The sequence below is a fragment of the Entelurus aequoreus genome, linkage group LG05 (genome assembly GCF_033978785.1).
Source record: "Entelurus aequoreus isolate RoL-2023_Sb linkage group LG05, RoL_Eaeq_v1.1, whole genome shotgun sequence".
In the NCBI taxonomy this organism is placed as follows: Eukaryota; Metazoa; Chordata; class Actinopteri; order Syngnathiformes; family Syngnathidae; genus Entelurus; species Entelurus aequoreus.
In genome coordinates, this window is record NC_084735.1 from 77,512,941 (window position 1) to 77,531,797 (window position 18,857).

The 18,857-nt window shown below is 39.8% G+C and overlaps 2 protein-coding genes across 4 annotated transcripts in view; one reads left to right on the forward strand and one right to left on the reverse strand.

The window, feature by feature from the left end:
* The window catches only part of rcc1l (RCC1 like), a 34,214-nt gene extending 20,462 nt beyond the window's left edge, over positions 1-13,752 (reverse strand). Inside the window, exon 1 of one of the 2 annotated variants that reach the window (XM_062048958.1) lies at positions 13,639-13,752. In XM_062048958.1, coding sequence (XP_061904942.1) covers positions 13,639-13,652 — 14 coding nt within the window. In that variant the 5' untranslated portion in view covers positions 13,653-13,752. Of the gene's footprint in view, positions 1-768; positions 936-13,638 lie in introns of those variants that run through there. The other variant, XM_062048959.1, reaches the window with a different exon arrangement.
* LOC133651056 (TLC domain-containing protein 5-like) lies at positions 11,929-17,049 on the forward strand. 2 transcript variants are annotated; one of them, XM_062048960.1, is made up of 3 exons: positions 11,929-12,082; positions 15,772-15,992; positions 16,053-17,049. In XM_062048960.1, the coding sequence occupies exons 2-3, from the start codon at positions 15,803-15,805 to the stop codon at positions 16,583-16,585; spliced, it is 723 nt and encodes a 240-aa protein (XP_061904944.1). In that variant the 5' UTR covers positions 11,929-12,082; positions 15,772-15,802; the 3' UTR covers positions 16,586-17,049. The 2 variants fall into 2 exon arrangements, with proteins under 2 accessions (XP_061904944.1, XP_061904945.1); XM_062048961.1 differs by having other exon boundaries at positions 15,868-15,992.
* Positions 17,050-18,857: the final 1,808 nt, after the last annotated feature.

The window sequence follows — 18,857 nt, forward strand, 5'->3', positions numbered from 1 at the left end:
ATTGATATTTGTTCACTATTTTTGAAATGCTCGTGTGCCACGTTTTTAGGTGAGAGAAATGTCAAGATGGCAATGTCACTGTCACAGCATGGGGATATGTACTGTTAACAAAAAAACAAACAAAAGTATAGCCAATATTTCAGAATACAGTAATTCCACCCCAGTGTAATAGTTACATTATGTGTACATTTAAATTAATTTGATCCACATCTTGTAACTGCTATCATTGATTGTTTAATTAAAATTGTTTTGATATAAAAACTATAATAAAGTGCCAGTTTTCTGAACGACTCTTCCAAAGGTACAGCTCCTGAATCTCCGGCTCCCTAAAGAGTCATGAATCCCATCTCTGTCCTTTTATTGCAGCTTAGCTACATTTATTTCTCTGGTGGGTAGCTTTACATTTAATGCAGAATAACTTACATTTTACAAGTAGCAGCGTTCCACACTGATTCAGTATCTTACAGCGTCTCATCTCAAACTAGTGTAAATCTGAAATATTGCACTCTTCAAGCTTTTGATTGATTGATTGAAACTTTTATTAGTAGATTGCACAGTACAGTACATATTCCCTACAATTGACCACTAAATGGTAACACCCGAATAAGTTTTTCAACTTGTTTAAGTCGGGGTCCACGTTAATCAATTCATTCATTCACTCTATTCCTTTCGAGCCAGCAATTGTTCCTATTAATTCAAGCCATTTGACGCTCTTCCTTTAAAATGTACCAGGTCGTCCTGTTTTTGTAAACAAATAACTAAACTTACCTTTGTTACGAAGTATGAGCCGTCTTGAGGAGTAAAGGCTTTCAAAGTCATCCACACATGTTTATTTACATGCCGGCATCTTCGTCCAGGAAATGAAAGGCATTCACTTCCGCTTTGTGTTGTTCTTTTCGTTGCCAAAATTGAATGGCAGAATTATTGTACTGCGCCCTCTAAGGCACCGGAATGTAACTACACACACCTTATGTTCAAACAGACGTTTGATTTAAATCAGGATTCGACTATTTTTATATTTTTTTTAATCCACGTGCTTTAATATAAGGTAGGATATTTTGTTGTGTTTTATGTTATATCTGAAATTTAAAAAAAATAAATATATAAATTAAATGTATCAATTTGAAAATGTTACCATGTTTAAACATGTAAATATGTCTATGCTTACATGTAGTCATATTTTTTGCAATATTTCATACATAGATACACCAATGTATGCAATGTTCTATGTGTAAACACATCTGTTAATGCTAACAGTAGGGCTATGAGCAACAACACCAGCAATGTAACTTATATGCAAATAAATTAGCACACTTACACTTTAGCACTACGGCACTTCTCTATCTACTTCATGCACTTGAACTAGCATGGTGACTGTATTCTTGATCTGTCCTACGCTAAGGTCATGCAGCAACATTTTGTTTTATACGGGTCTTATTTTCTTTTTTGTATCTATATCTGAATGTGTGTATTATATTGTACTCTTTATGTCTGATGTTGTTAAAATTTAATGGCAGCAACACATTGCAAAAAAGTTGTCACAGGGGCATGTTCACCACTGTGTTACATGGCCTTTCCTTTTAACAACACTCAGTAAACGTTTGGGAACTGCGGAGACCAATTTTTGAAGCTTTTCGGGTGGAATTCTTTCCCATTCTTGCTTGATGTACAGCTTAAGTTGTTCAACAGTCCGGGGTCTCCATTGTGGTATTTTAGGCTTCATAATGCGCCACACATTTTCAATGGGAGAAAGGTCTGGACTACAGGCAGGCCAGTCTAGTACCCGCACTCTTTTACTATGAAGCCACGCTGTTGTAACACGTGGCTTGGCATTGTCTTTCTGAAATAAGCAGGGGCATCCATGGTAACGTTGCTTGGATGGCAACATACGTTGCTCCAAAACCTGTATGTATCTTTCAGCATTGATGGTGCCTTCACAGATGTGAAGTTACCCATGCCTTGGGCACTAATACACCCCTATACCATCACAGATACTGGCTTTTCAACTTTGCGCCTATAACAATCCGGATGGTTATTTTCCTCTTTGTTCCGGAGGACACAACGTCCACAGTTTTCAAAAACAATTTGAAATGTGGACTCGTCAGACCACAGAACACTTTTACACTTTGCATCAGTCCATCTTAGATGAGCTCGGCCCTTACGACATTTTAGCAAAAAATGTTTTTCGTAAAAAATGCATTTTCTTACATTTACTGGTTTAGTCGGGACTCCTGATGACGTTTTGAGACATCTCTTACAACTACAGCACCAGAATTGTGCTGCTGAAGCAAGTCTGTTTTTTAATTTAAAAAAAAAAAAAAAAAGTTTTCCCAAAAAAAGCATTTTATGCCATTTTTAGGTTTTGTAGGGACTCCTGATGACGTTTTGAGACATCTCCTACAACTACAGCACCAGAATTGTACTGCTGAAGCAAGTCCGTTTTTTGGCATTTTTACGACAGGGTCCCCCCTTACGACATTTTAGCAAAAAAATGTTTTCTTAAAAAATGCATTTTCTTACATTTTCTTACATTTACGGGTTTAGTCGGGACTCCTGATGACGTTTTGAGACATCTCCTACAACTACAGCACCAGAATTGTGCTGCTGAAGCAAGTCCGTTTTTTGGAATTTTTACGACAGGGTCCCCCCTTACGACATTTTAGCAAAAAATGTTTTTCTTAAAAAATGCATTTTCTTACATTTTCTTACATTTACGGGTTTAGTCGGGACTCCTGATGACGTTTTGAGACATCTCCTACAACTACAGCACCAGAATTGTGCTGCTGAAGCAAGTCCGTTTTTTGGAATTTTTACGACAGGGTCCCCCCTTACGACATTTTAGCAAAAAATGTTTTTCTTAAAAAATGCATTTTCTTACATTTACGGGTTTAGTCGGGACTCCTGATGACGTTTTGAGACATCTCCTACAACTACAGCACCAGAATTGTGCTGCTCAAACAAGTCCGTTTTTTGAATTTTTTTTTGTAAAAAAAAAGTTTTTCCAAAAAAAGCATTTTATGCCATTTTTAGGTTTTGTAGGGACTCCTGATGACGTTTTAAGACATCTCCTACAACTACAGCACCAGAATTGTGCTGCTGAAGCAAGTCAGTTTTTTGGAATTTTTACGCAGGGTCCCTCCTTACGACATTTTAGCAAAAAATGTTTTTCGTAAAAAATGCATTTTCTTACATTTTCTTACATTTACGGGTTTAGTCGGGACTCCTGATGACGTTTTGAGACATCTCCTACAACCACAGCACCAGAATTGTGCTGCTGAAGCAAGTCCGTTTTTTTGAATTTTTTTTACGACATTTAGCAAAATATTATTTTTCCGTAAAATATACATTTTCTTCTAATTTCTTCCATTTTCGGGTTTAGTCGGGACTCCTGATGACGTTTTGAGACATCTCCTACAACTACAGCACCAGAATTGTGCTGCTGAAGCAAGTCCGTTTTTTGGAATTTTTACGACATTTTACCAAAAAATGTTTTTCTTAAAAAATGCATTTTCTTACATTTTCTTACATTTACGGGTTTAGTCGGGACTCCTGATGACGTTTTGAGACATCTCCTACAACTACAGCACCAGAATTGTGCTGCTGAAGCAAGTCCGTTTTTTGGAATTTTTACGACAGGGTCCCCCCTTACGACATTTTAGCAAAAAATGTTTTTCGTAAAAAATGCATTTTCTTACATTTTCTTACATTTACGGGTTTAGTCGGGACTCCTGATGACGTTTTGAGACATCTCCTACAACTACAGCACCAGAATTGTGCTGCTGAAGCAAGTCCGTTTTTTGGAATTTTTACGACAGGGTCCCCCTTACGACATTTTAGCAAAAAATGTTTTTCGTAAAAAATGCATTTTCTTACATTTTCTTACATTTACGGGTTTAGTCGGGACTCCTGATGACGTTTTGAGACATCTCCTACAACTACAGCACCAGAATTGTGCTGCTGAAGCAAGTCTGTTTTTTGAATTTTTTTTTTTGTAAAAAAAAAGTTTTCCCAAAAAAAGCATTTTATGCCATTTTTAGGTTTTGTAGGGACTCCTGATGACGTTTTGAGACATCTCCTACAACTACAGCACCAGAATTGTACTGCTGAAGCAAGTCCGTTTTTTGGAATTTTTACGACAGGGTCCCCCTTACGACATTTTAGCAAAAAATGTTTTTCGTAAAAAATGCATTTTCTTACATTTTCTTACATTTACGGGTTTAGTCGGGACTCCTGATGACGTTTTGAGACATCTCCTACAACTACAGCACCAGAATTGTGCTGCTGAAGCAAGTCTGTTTTTTGAATTTTTTTTTGTAAAAAAAAAGTTTTCCCAAAAAAACATTTTATGCCATTTTTAGGTTTTGTAGGGACTCCTGATGACGTTTTGAGACATCTCCTACAACTACAGCACCAGAATTGTACTGCTGAAGCAAGTACGTTTTTTGGCATTTTTACGACAGGGTCCCCCCTTACGACATTTTAGCAAAAAATGTTTTTCTTAAAAAATGCATTTTCTTACATTTTCTTACATTTACGGGTTCAGTCGGGACTCCTGATGACGTTTTGAGACATCTCCTACAACTACAGCACCAGAATTGTGCTGCTGAAGAAAGTCCGTTTTTTGGCATTTTTACGACAGGGTCCCCCCTTACGACATTTTAGCAAAAAAATTTTTTCGTAAAAAATGCATTTTCTTACATTTTCTTACATTTACGGGTTTAGTCGGGACTCCCGATGACGTTTTGAGACATCTCCTACAACTACAGCACCAGAAATGTGCTGCTGAAGCAAGTCCGTTTTTTGGAAATTTTTTTTCTAAAAAAAAAGTTTTCCCAAAAAAAGCATTTTATGCCATTTTTAGGTTTTGTAGGGACTCCTGATGACGTTTTGAGACATCTCCTACAACTACAGCACCAGAATTGTACTGCTGAAGCAAGTCCGTTTTTTGGCATTTTTACGACAGGGTCCCCCCTTACGACATTTTAGCAAAAAATGTTTTTCTTAAAAAATGCATTTTCTTACATTTTCTTACATTTACGGGTTTAGTCGGGACTCCTGATGACGTTTTGAGACATCTCCTACAACTACAGCACCAGAATTGTGCTGCTGAAGCAAGTCCGTTTTTTGGAATTTTTACGACAGGGTCCCCCCTTACGACATTTTAGCAAAAAATGTTTTTCGTAAAAAATGCATTTTCTTACATTTTCTTACATTTACGGGTTTAGTCGGGACTCCTGATGACGTTTTGAGACATCTCCTACAACTACAGCACCAGAATTGTGCTGCTGAAGAAAGTCCGTTTTTTGGCATTTTTACGACAGGGTCCCCCCTTACGACATTTTAGCAAAAAAATTTTTTCGTAAAAAATGCATTTTCTTACATTTTCTTACATTTACGGGTTTAGTCGGGACTCCCGATGACGTTTTGAGACATCTCCTACAACTACAGCACCAGAAATGTGCTGCTGAAGCAAGTCCGTTTTTTGGAATTTTTTTTTGTAAAAAAAAAGTTTTCCCAAAAAAAGCATTTTATGCCATTTTTAGGTTTTGTAGGGACTCCTGATGACGTTTTGAGACATCTCCTACAACTACAGCACCAGAATTGTACTGCTGAAGCAAGTCCGTTTTTTGGCATTTTTACGACAGGGTCCCCCCTTACGACATTTTAGCAAAAAATGTTTTTCTTAAAAAATGCATTTTCTTACATTTTCTTACATTTACGGGTTTAGTCGGGACTCCTGATGACGTTTTGAGACATCTCCTACAACTACAGCACCAGAATTGTGCTGCTGAAGCAAGTCCGTTTTTTGGAATTTTTACGACAGGGTCCCCCCTTACGACATTTTAGCAAAAAATGTTTTTCGTAAAAAATGCATTTTCTTACATTTTCTTACATTTACGGGTTTAGTCGGGACTCCTGATGACGTTTTGAGACATCTCCTACAACTACAGCACCAGAATTGTGCTGCTGAAGCAAGTCCGTTTTTTGGAATTTTTACGACAGGGTCCCCCCTTACGACATTTTAGCAAAAAATGTTTTTCTTAAAAAATGCATTTTCTTACATTTTCTTACATTTACGGGTTTAGTCGGGACTCCTGATGACGTTTTGAGACATCTCCTACAACTACAGCACCAGAATTGTGCTGCTGAAGCAAGTCCGTTTTTTGACATTTTTACGACAGGGTCCCCCCTTACGACATTTTAGCAAAAAATGTTTTTCTTAAAAAATGCATTTTCTTACATTTTCTTACATTTACGGGTTTAGTCGGGACTCCTGATGATGCTTTGAGACATCTCCTACAACTACAGCACCAGAATTGTGCTGCTGAAGCAAGTCCGTTTTTTGGAAAAATTTTTTGTAAAAAAAAAGATTTCCCAAAAAAAGCATTTTATGCCATTTTTAGGTTTTGTAGGGACTCCTGATGACGTTTTGAGACATCTCCTACAACTACAGCACCAGAATTGTACTGCTGAAGCAAGTCCGTTTTTTGGAATTTTTACGACAGGGTCCCCCCTTACGACATTTTAGCAAAAAATGTTTTTCTTAAAAAATGCATTTTCTTACATTTTCTTACATTTACGGGTTTAGTCGGGACTCCTGATGACGCTTTGAGACATCTCCTACAACTACAGCACCAGAATTGTGCTGCTGAAGCAAGTCCGTTTTTTGGAATTTTTTTTTGTAAAAAAAAAGTTTTCCCAAAAAAAGCATTTTATGCCATTTTTAGGTTTTGTAGGGACTCCTGATGACGTTTTGAGACATCTCCTACAACTACAGCACCAGAATTGTACTGCTGAAGCAAGTCCGTTTTTTGGCATTTTTACGACAGGCGACATTTTAGCAAAAAATGTTTTTCTTAAAAAATGCATTTTCTTACATTTTCTTACATTTACGGGTTTAGTCGGGACTCCTGATGACGTTTTGAGACATCTCCTACAACTACAGCACCAGAATTGTGCTGCTGAAGCAAGTCCGTTTTTTGGAATTTTTACGACAGGGTCCCCCCTTACGACATTTTAGCAAAAAATGTTTTTCGTAAAAAATGCATTTTCTTACATTTTCTTAGATTTACGGGTTGAGTCGGGACTCCTGATGACGTTTTGAGACATCTCCTACAACTACAGCACCAGAATTGTACTGCTGAAGCAAGTCCGTTTTTTGGCATTTTTACGACAGGGTCCCCCCTTACGACATTTTAGCAAAAAAATGTTTTCTTAAAAAATGCATTTTCTTACATTTTCTTACATTTACGGGTTTAGCCGGGACTCCTGATGACGTTTTGAGACATCTCCTACAACTACAGCACCAGAATTGTGCTGCTGAAGCAAGTCCGTTTTTTGGAATTTTTACGACAGGGTCCCCCCTTACGACATTTTAGCAAAAAATGTTTTTCTTAAAAAATGCATTTTCTTACATTTACGGGTTTAGTCGGGACTCCTGATGACGTTTTGAGACATCTCCTACAACTACAGCACCAGAATTGTGCTGCTGAAGCAAGTCTGTTTTTTGAATTTTTTTTTGTAAAAAAAAAGTTTTCCCAAAAAAACATTTTATGCCATTTTTAGGTTTTGTAGGGACTCCTGATGACGTTTTGAGACATCTCCTACAACTACAGCACCAGAATTGTGCTGCTGAAGCAAGTCCGTTTTTTGGAATTTTTACGACAGGGTCCCCCCTTACGACATTTTAGCAAAAAATGTTTTTCGTAAAAAATGCATTTTCTTACATTTTCTTACATTTACGGGTTTAGTCGGGACTCCTGATGACGTTTTGAGACATCTCCTACAACTACAGCACCAGAATTGTGCTGCTCAAACAAGTCCGTTTTTTGAATTTTTTTTTGTAAAAAAAAAGTTTTCCCAAAAAAAGCATTTTATGCCATTTTTAGGTTTTGTAGGGACTCCAGATGACGTTTTAAGACATCTCCTACAACTACAGCACCAGAATTGTGCTGCTGAAGCAAGTCCGTTTTTTGGCATTTTTACGACAGGGTCCCCCCTTACGACATTTTAGCAAAAAATGTTTTTCTTAAAAAATGCATTTTCTTACATTTTCTACATTTACGGGTTTAGTCGGGACTCCTGATGACGTTTTGAGACATCTCCTACAACTACAGCACCAGAATTGTGCTGCTGAAGCAAGTCCGTTTTTTGGAATTTTTACGACAGGGTCCCCCCTTACGACATTTTAGCAAAAAATGTTTTTCGTAAAAAATGCATTTTCTTACATTTTCTTACATTTACGGGTTTAGTCGGGACTCCTGATGACGTTTTGAGATATCTCCTACAACTACAGCACCAGAATTGTGCTGCTCAAACAAGTCCGTTTTTTGAATTTTTTTTTGTAAAAAAAAAGTTTTCCCAAAAAAAGCATTTTATGCCATTTTTAGGTTTTGTAGGGACTCCTGATGACGTTTTGAGACATCTCCTACAACTACAGCACCATAATTGTACTGCTGAAGCAAGTCCGTTTTTTGGCATTTTTACGACAGGGTCCCCCCTTACGACATTTTAGCAAAAAATGTTTTTCTTAAAAAATGCATTTTCTTACATTTTCTTACATTTACGGGTTTAGTCGGGACTCCTGATGACGTTTTGAGACATCTCCTACAACTACAGCACCAGAATTGTGCTGCTGAAGCAAGTCCGTTTTTTGGCATTTTTACGACAGGGTCCCCCCTTACGACATTTTAGCAAAAAATGTTTTTCGTAAAAAATGCATTTTCTTAGATTTACAGGTTGAGTCGGGACTCCTGATGACGTTTTGAGACATCTCCTACAACTACAGCACGAGAATTGTGCTGCTGAAGCAAGTCCGTTTTTTGGAATTTTTACGACAGGGTCCCCCCTTACGACATTTTAGCAAAAAATGTTTTTCGTAAAAAATGCATTTTCTTACATTTTCTTACATTTACGGGTTGAGTCGGGACTCCTGATGACGTTTTGAGACATCTCCTACAACTACAGCACCAGAATTGTGCTGCTGAAGCAAGTCTGTTTTTTGAATTTTTTTTTGTAAAAAAAAAGTTTTCCCAAAAAAACATTTTATGCCATTTTTAGGTTTTGTAGGGACTCCTGATGACGTTTTGAGACATCTCCTACAACTACAGCACCAGAATTGTACTGCTGAAGCAAGTCCGTTTTTTGGCATTTTTACGACAGGGTCCCCCCTTACGACATTTTAGCAAAAAATGTTTTTCTTAAAAAATGCATTTTCTTACATTTTCTTACATTTACGGGTTTAGTCGGGACTCCTGATGACGTTTTGAGACATCTCCTACAACTACAGCACCAGAATTGTGCTGCTGAGGCAAGTCCGTTTTTTGGAATTTTTACGACAGGGTCCCCCCTTACGACATTTTAGCAAAAAATGTTTTTCGTAAAAAATGCATTTTCTTACATTTTCTTACATTTACGGGTTTAGTCGGGACTCCTGATGACGTTTTGAGACATCTCCTACAACTACAGCACCAGAATTGTGCTGCTGAAGCAAGTCTGTTTTTTGAATTTTTTTTTGTAAAAAAAAAGTTTTCCCAAAAAAAGCATTTTATGCCATTTTTAGGTTTTGTAGGGACTCCTGATGACGTTTTGAGACATCTCCTACAACTACAGCACCAGAATTGTACTGCTGAAGCAAGTCCGTTTTTTGGCATTTTTACGACAGGGTTCCCCCCTTACGACATTTTAGCAAAAAATGTTTTGCGTAAAAAATGCATTTTCTTACATTTACGGGTTTAGTCGGGACTCCTGATGACGTTTTGAGACATCTCCTACAACTACAGCACCAGAATTGTGCTGCTGAAGCAAGTCCGTTTTTTGGAATTTTTACGACCGGGTCCCCCCTTACGACATTTTAGCAAAAAATGTTTTTCTTAAAAAATGCATTTTCTTACATTTTCTTACATTTACGGGTTTAGTCGGGACTCCTGATGACGTTTTGAGACATCTCCTACAACTACAGCACCAGAATTGTGCTGCTGAAGCAAGTCCGTTTTTTGGAATTTTTACGACAGGGTCCCCCCTTACGACATTTTAGCAAAAAATTTTTTGCGTAAAAAATGCATTTTCTTACATTTTCTTACATTTACGGGTTTAGTCGGGACTCCTGATGACGTTTTGAGACATCTCCTACAACTACAGCACCAGAATTGTGCTGCTGAAGCAAGTCCGTTTTTTGGAATTTTTACGACAGGGTCCCGGGCCCAGCGAAGCCGGCGGCGTTTCTGGGTGTTGTTGATAAATGGCTTTGGCTTTGCATATTAGAGTTTTAACTTGCACTTACAGATGTAGCGACAACCTGTAGTTACTGACAGTGGTGTTCTGAAGTGTTCCTGAGCCCATGTGGTGATATCCTTTACACACCAATGTCTCTTTTTGATGCAGTACCGCCTGAGGGGTCGAAGGTCTGTAATACCATCGCTTACGTGCAGTGATTTCTCCAGATTCTCTGAACCTTTTGATATTACAGACCGTAGATGGTGAAATCCCTAAATTCCTTGCAATGGCTGGTTGAGAAATGTTGTTCTTGAACAAATTGCTCAGGCATTTGTTCACAAAGTGGTGATCCTCGCCCCATCCTTGTTTGTGAATGACTGAACATTTCATGGAAGCTGCTTTTATACCCAGTCATGGCACCCACCTGTTCCCAATTAGCCTGTTCACCTGTGGGATGTTCCAAATAAGTGTTTGATGAGCATTCCTCAACTTTTTCATTCTTTTTTGCTACTTGTGCCAGCTTTTTTAAAACACGTGGAAGGCATCAAATTCCAAAAGACCTAAAATTTGCAAAAAATAAGGTTCTCCAGTTCGACCGTTAAGTATCTTGTCTTTGCAGTCTATTCAATTGAATATAGGTTGAAAAGGATTTGAGAATCATTGTTTTCTGTTTTTATGTACCATTCACACAACGTGCCAACTTCACTGGTTTGGGGTTTTGTACTTGAAAACAAATGGTTCTTTGTTTTGTATTTTCTCACCAAAAGCCCCACACTGACAAATCTAAGAAATGCGCCCGCTGTAACAAAAAAATATGTAGTTTGTGATGGGATGGGTTCAGACAGGGTAGACCAGGGGTCGGCAACCCAAAATGTTGAAAGAGCCATATTGGACCAAAAATACAAAAACAAATCTGTCTGGAGCCGCAAAAAATTAAAAGCCATATTACATGTGTCATGAGATTTAATTAAGAGGACTTAAAGGCAACAAAATGAGCTCAAATATAGCTACAAATGAGGCATAATGATGCAATATGTACATATCGCTAGCCTATATAGCATGTTAGCATCGATTAGCTTGCAGTCATGCAGTGACCAAATATGTCTGATTAGCACTCCACACAAGTCAATAACATCAACAAAACTCACCTTTGTGCACTCATGCCCAACGTTAAAAGCGTGGTGGACAAAATGCGACAGAAAAAGAAGTGGCATAAAACACGTCCTAGGAAGTCGGAGAAAGTTATACATGTATACAAACTATACGGTGAGTTCAAGGACCGCCAAAATTAGTAGGACAAAACAGCGCTCGCCAAATACTCGAATCAGTGAAGCATGTTTAATATAAACAGTGTGATTTATAACAATTAGGGAGGTTTGTGTCATGTTTGTCCTCCTACAGAAACCATACTAAAACAAAAATATATATATTTTTTTCCCCTCATCTTTTTCCATTCTTCATACATTTTTAAAAAATCTCCAGAGAGCCACTAGGGCGGCGCTAAAGAGCCGCATGCAGCTCTAGAGCCGCGGGTTGCCGACCCCCGGGGTAGACTTTGTCAGTGCAGCTTGGAGGCCATCTTCTTTGGAGTATAACTAGATTAGTGTGACGACGAGAGGGGTGTTTTCCCCCTAAGTGTGGGCTGTCAGGTGAGGGACAAGCAGACCGGGTAGTAATCCTTTAAGAGGATCGCGTTTGAAGGTGCGAGGGGAAGGAAAGAAGGCATCAAAGTAACTGTCTGGTCGAGTCGCTTCTGTGCCTCACTTTGACATGGATGTGATCAGTTTCTGGCACTTTGGTGGCGATGCATGGGTATTTAGTTGTGCACGGTGATGCAGGCTGGCCTTGATGAGGGTGCACACTGAAGGTAAGCGGTTTTATAACATGTCAAATGCTTGGAGATACGATAGCCTCGAGTATAAATGCCTGCCTCTCAGCATCCATGAGGATTAGTGTCATGCATGTCTCCGGGTGTAGTATCTATTTTACTATGAAATAACATGTTTTGTGGGTTGACCAGATCCCCGTAAGAGCACGTACCACAAAACCCAAAACTAGTGAAGTTGGCACGTTGTGTAAATCGTAAATAAAAACAGAATACAATGATTTGCGGGTCCTTTTCATTGAATAGACTGCAAAGACAAGATACTTAACGTTCAAACTGGGAAACTTAGTTTTTTTGCAAATATTAGCTCATTTGGAATTTGATGCCTGCAATACGTTTCAAAAAAGCTGGCACAAGTGGTAAAAAAGACTGAGAAAGTTGAGGAATGCTCGCCTAACACTTATTTGGAACATCACACAGGTGAACAGGCTAATTGGGAACAGGTGGGTGCCTTGATTGGGTATTAAAGCAGCTTCCATGAAATGCTCAGTCATTCACAAACAAGGATCTGGCGAGGGTCACCACTTTGTGAACAAATGCGTGAGCAAATTGTCCAACAGTTTAAGAACAACATTTCCCAACGAGCTATTGCAAGGAATTTAGGGATTTCACCATCTAAGGTCTCTAATATCATCAAAAGGTTCAGAGAATCTGGAGAAATCACTGCACGTAAGCAGCTAAGTCCGTGACCTTCGATCCCTCAGGCTGTACTGCAACAAAAAGCAACATCAGTGTGTAAAGGATATCACCACATGGGCTCAGAAAGACTTTAGAAAACCACTGTCAGTAACTACAGTTCGTCGCTACATCTGTAAGTGCAAGTTAAAACTCTAATATGCAAAGCGAAAGCCATTTATCAACAACACCCAGAGGCGCCGCCGGCTTCGCTGAGCTCGGGCTCATTGTTAAAGGAAAGGCCATGTAACACTGGTAAAAATGCCCTTGCGACAACTTTTTTGCAATGTGTTGTTGCCATTAAATTCTAAGTTAATGATTATTTGCACACAAAAAAAAGTTCGAACATTAAATATCTTGTCTTTGCGGTCTATTCAATTGAATATAAGTTGAAAAGGATTTGCAAATCATTGTTTTCTGTTTTTATTGACGAATTACACAACGTGCCAACTTCACTGGTTTTGGGTTTTGTGCATACACAAACATGCCTTTACATGGTTATGATGGAGTCAACTTCTGTGCCATAAACCTAAGAAACTTGAGATGACATCGTATCGGTCTATACCAGGGGTCGGCAACCCAAAATGTTGAAAGAGCCATATTGGAGCAAAAATACAAAAACAAATCTGTCTGGAGCCGCAAAAAATTAAAAGCCATATTACATGTGTCATGAGATATAAATGTAATTAAGAGGACTTAAAGGAAACTAAATGACCTCAAATATAGCTACAAATGAGGCATATGCAATATGTACATATAGCTAGCCTAAATAGCATGTTAGCATCGATTAGCTTGCAGTCACGCAGTGACCAAATATGTCTGATTAGCACTCCACACAAGTCAATAACATCAACAAAACTCACCTTTGTGCACTCATGCCCAACGTTAAAAGTGTGGTGGACAAAATGAGATAGAAAACGTGGCATAAAACACGTCCTAGAAAGTCGGAGAAAGTTATACATGGAAACAAACTATACGGCGAGTTCGAGGACCGCCAAAATTAGTAGGACAAAACGGCGCTCGCCAAATACTCGAATCAGTGAAGCATGTTTAATATAAACAGTGTGATTTATAACAATTAGCGAGGTTTATGTCATGTTTGTCCTCCCACAGAAAACATTCTGAAACAAAAAAATTGTTTTTTTTCCCCTCATCTTTTTCCATTCTTCATACATTTTTGAAAAATCTCCAGAGAGCCACTAGGGCGGCGCTAAAGATGCGGCTCTAGAGCCGCGGGTTGCCGACCCCCGGTCTATACCAAACCTGGGCAAATTAAGGCCCGGGGGCCACATGCGGCCCGTTAAGATTTTCAATCTGGCCCGCCGGACATTCCCAAATAATTTTTTTAGATCTTCAAGATGGAAACTAGCTGCCATTATGATGTGCAGTCATGTTTTCTAATGACCGCAAGTCTTGAACTATACAAAGTATTTCAATGGTTGGAATCTGCGCTTATGGATGATGTACCAGTTACTATGGTAATCTAATTATTTAATATTGTAATCTAAATAGTTACGATGGTCATCTGTAGTTACTATGGTCATCTACGTCACAGCAGTTCAGACGAGGCACCAAGCAGTGTGGGCGGGAAGCGTTTCCACAGACGCGGAAGGAGATTTTCACAACAAAGTTCTAAAGCTTAGTGATATATCAGATATATCAGATTGTAATTGGGTTTATTTTGTACCCTTCGCGTTCATATTTCACTGTTTGTTGCATTTTTGTTGCGTTTCACTTGATTGTAAAATGTGTCGATCGAAAGGGGGTGTGACGTTCATATTTTGTCAATATTCAGTGTTTTATTGTTCGTAGAAAAATGTAAAATTCAATTACGTTTTTTAAGGCGGTCTGGCATAACGTTTTTAGCATTCAATCAGACATTATTGCGAGGTTTTGTATTAGTGTTCCTAAAAATAGATATACCGGCCCCCAGACACATTTTTTTCTCTAAATGTGGCCCCCCGAGTCAAAATAATTGCCCAGGCCTGCTCTATACGGACTTGCTGTCTGCCTTCTTCTTTGGTTAAATCAGGGGTCGGCAACCCAAAATGTTGAAAGAGCCATATTGGAGCAAAAATACAAAAAACAAATCTGTCTGGAGCCGCAAAAAATTAAAAGCCATATTACATAATGATAGTGTGTCATGAGATATGAATTGAATTAAGAGGACTTAAAGGAAACTAAATGACCTCAAATATACGTACAAATGAGGCATAATGATGCAATATGTACATATAGCTAGCCTAAATAGCATGTTAGCATCGATTAGCTTGTAGTCATGCAGTGACCAAATATGCCTGATTAGCACTCCACACAAGTCAATAACATCAACAAAACTCACCTTTGTGCATTCACGCACAACATTAAAAGTTTGGTGGACAATATGAGACAGAAAAAGAAGTGGCATAAAACACGTCCTAGGAAGTCGGAGAAAGTTATATATGTAAACAAAATACGGTGAGTTCAAGGACCGCCAAAATTAGTAGGACAAAACGGCGCTCGCCAAATACTCGAATCAGTGAAGCATGTTTAATATAAACAGTGTACTTTATAACAATTAGGGAGGTTTGTGTCATGTTTGTCCTCCTACAGAAACCATATTAAAACCCAAAATATTTTTTTTCCCGTCATCTTTTTCCATTTTTCACACATTTTTGAAAAAGCTCCAGAGAGCCACTAGGGCGGCGCTAAAGAGCCGCATGCGGCTCTAGAGCCGCGGGTTGCCGACCCCCGGGTTAGATCCTCCACAGGATGTGACGCTCGCTTGATTATTAAATTAGTCTTTGTTCAACGATCATCACCGGCGTCATCCTTCATCCTTCACACATCCACGCCCCAGAATTTAACATAGGAATGCGAAAATCAAAATATTTTGCATCACATTGAAGTACCAAGTAAGACTGCATGGATGCTGAGAGGTAGTTTTTTCTGCAAAATGCTTATTCTGTTTTCGATATGTCGTGATGTAATAATCAAATGTTATGGTCATCATCCAGTGACCAAATAAGGGCGTAGGAGCAGACAGCCATGGCAGTGCTGCAGGTGCTGTGCAGTCTGATTGGCTGGTCGGGTCTCTATGTGGCGTTCTGCAGGGTCTCTCCTCAACGGGGGCCCGAGTGGAACTGCCGCATGGTCACGCTGTCCCACGGCGTGGTCATCGTCCTGCTGACGGCGTACGTCATCTTCGTAGACGGACCCTGGCCTCTCACGCACGCAGGTTAGCCAGCGTCCACGGCGGTGCGGTTTATACCCAACAAGACTAACTCTTAATTCTCAGGAACAGAGAACACGCGGCTCCAGATTCGGGCTTTGTCCGTCTGCCTCGGCTACTTCCTTTTCGACATTGGCTGGTGCGTGCGCTTCGGCACGGAGGGCAGGGTCATGTTGGCCCACCACGCCGCCAGCATCGCGGGGATCCTACTGGCGCTGCTGACGGGGGCGTCGGCCTGCGAGACCTGCGCCGTGATCTTCGGCAGCGAGCTCACCAACCCCCTGCTGCAGACCCGCTGGTTCCTGCGCCGCACGGGCCTGTACGACAGCCTGCTGGGCGACGCCGTGGACCTGCTCTTCATCTTCCTATTCGCCACCGTCCGCGTAGGCGTGGGCGGCGCCATGTTCTACCACGAGCTGACCTCGCCGAGAACGGCGGCGGTCATGAAGTTCGGCGGCGTGGTCATGTACGGACTGGCGTGGGTGTTCATGGCGGACATCGCCAGATTCGGCTACAAGAAGAGTCGGGTTCGGTATAAGCAGTGGCGGGAAAAGCACAAAGAAGTCAACATGGAGGGGAAACATTTGGCAGCGGACTAACTGTTGGTCACACTGCTATCTACAGGCACTGGAAGGAACTACACTTTTGTCTTGCTTGTCATTTCTTAAAGGCCTACTGAAAGCCACTACTACCGACCACGCAGTCTGATAGTTTATACATCAATGATGAAATCTTAACATTATAACACATGCCAATACGGCCGGGTTAACTTATAAAGTGACATTTTAAATTTGCCGCTAAACTTCCGGTTCGAAACGCCTCTGAGGATGACGTATGCGCGTGACGTAGCCCGGGGAACACGGGTATGCCTTCCACATTGAAGCCAATACGAAAAAGCTCTGTTTTCATTTCATAATTCCACAGTATTCTGGACATCTGTGTTCGTGAATCTGTTGCAATTATGTTCATTGCATTATGGAGAAAGAAGCTGAGCAAGCAAAGAAGAAAGTTGTCGGTGCGAAACGGACGTATTTTTCGAACGAAGTCAGCAACAACAGTACACAGCCGGCGCTTCTTTGTTTACATTCCCGAAAGATGCAGTCAAGATGGAAGAACTCGGATAACAGAGACTCTAACCAGGAGGACTTTTGACTTCGATACACAGACGCCTGTAGAGAACTGGGACAACACAGACTCTTACCAGGATTACTTTGATTTGGATGACAAAGACGCAGACGTGCTACTGTGAGTATGCAGCTTTGGCTTCTAAACATTTGATCGCTTGACCGTATGTGCGCAACTTTTTTTTTGCGTATGTACGTAACTTTTTAAAAATATATAAGCTTTATGAACCTTGGGTTAGGTGAACGGTCTTTTGGGCTGAGTGATTGTGTGTGTTGATCAGTTGTTTGAATTGTATTGGCGTGTTCTATGGAGCTAGGAGCTAGCATAGGAGCTAGGAGTTAGCATAACAAACACGTAGGTGTTTTCATGCAGGATTAATTTGTGTCATATTAAATATAAGCCTGGTTGTGTTGTGGCTAATTGAGTAAATATATGTCTTGTGTTTATTTACTGTTGTAGTCATTCCCAGCTGAATATCAGGTACCGTGAGTATGCAGCCTTGGCTGCTAAACATTTGATAGCTTGACCGTATGTGCGCGTCACGTACGTAACTTTTTAAAAATATATAAGCTTTATGAACCTTGGGTTAGGTAAACGGTCTTTTGGGCTGAGTGATTGTGTGTGTTGATCAGGTGTTTGAATTGTATTGGCGTGTTCTATGGAGCTAGGAGCTGGCAGAGGAGCTAGGAGCTAGCATAACAAACACATAGGTGTTTTTATGCAGGATTAATTTGTGGCATATTAAATATAAGCCTGGTTGTGTTGTGGCTAATAGAGTATATATATGTCTTGTGTTTATTTACTGTTGTAGTCATTCCCAGCTGAATATCAGGTCACCCCCGGCTCTCACAGCATCTTCCCTATCTGAATAGCTTCAACTCCCCACTAGTCCTTCACTTGCACTTTACTCATCCACAAATCTTTCATCCTCGCTCAAATTAATGGGGAAATCGTCGCTTTCTCGGTCCGAATCTCTCTCACTTCATGCGGCCATCATTGTAAACAATAGGGAACTTTGCGTATATGTTCAATTGACTACGTCACGCTACTTCCGGTAGGTGCAAGCCTTTTTTTTATCACATACCAAAAGTTGTGATCTTTATCGTCGTTGTTCTATACTAAATCCTTTCAGCAAAAATATGGCAATGTCGCGAAATGATCAAGTATGACACATAGAATAGATCTGCTATCCCCGTTTAAATAAAAAAAAATTCATTTCAGTAGGCCTTTAATAAACCTTATTTGGTCAACAGGAAGTTTGTCTTTGCAATTTCCAACAGCACTACCACAGAGTTAGTCTTCTACCATACTGCCCCCTGGTGGTTGTCAGGCTTTTTATATTTTTTTGTGATAGAGTGATTGGAGCACATACTTGTTAGTCACAAAAAAAATTCATTAAGTTTGGTTCTTTTATGAATTTATTGTGGGTCTCCTGAAAATGTGAGCAAATCTGCTGGGTCAAAAGTATACATATAGCAATGTTAATATTTGGTTACATGTCCCTTGGCAAGTTTCACTGCAATAAGGCACTTTTGGTAGCCATCCACAAGCTTCTGGTTGAATTTTTGACCACTCCTCTTGATAAAATTGGTGCAGTTCAGCTAAATTTGTTGGGTTTTCTGACATGGACTTGTTTCTTCAGCATTGTCCACATGTTTGAGTCAGGACTTTGGGAAGGTCATTCTAAAACCTTAATGCTAGCCTGATTTAGCCATCCCTTTACCATTTTTGACATGTGTTTGGGGT

Bases quoted from the DNA above. Each gene is read 5' to 3' on its own strand.
- LOC133651056 (XM_062048960.1), top strand. From the start codon at position 15,803: ATGGCAGTGCTGCAGGTGCTGTGCAGTCTGATTGGCTGGTCGGGTCTC. The intron at 15,993-16,052 runs GTTAGCCAGCGT...CTTAATTCTCAG, and splicing joins CTGGCCTCTCACGCACGCAG to GAACAGAGAACACGCGGCTC.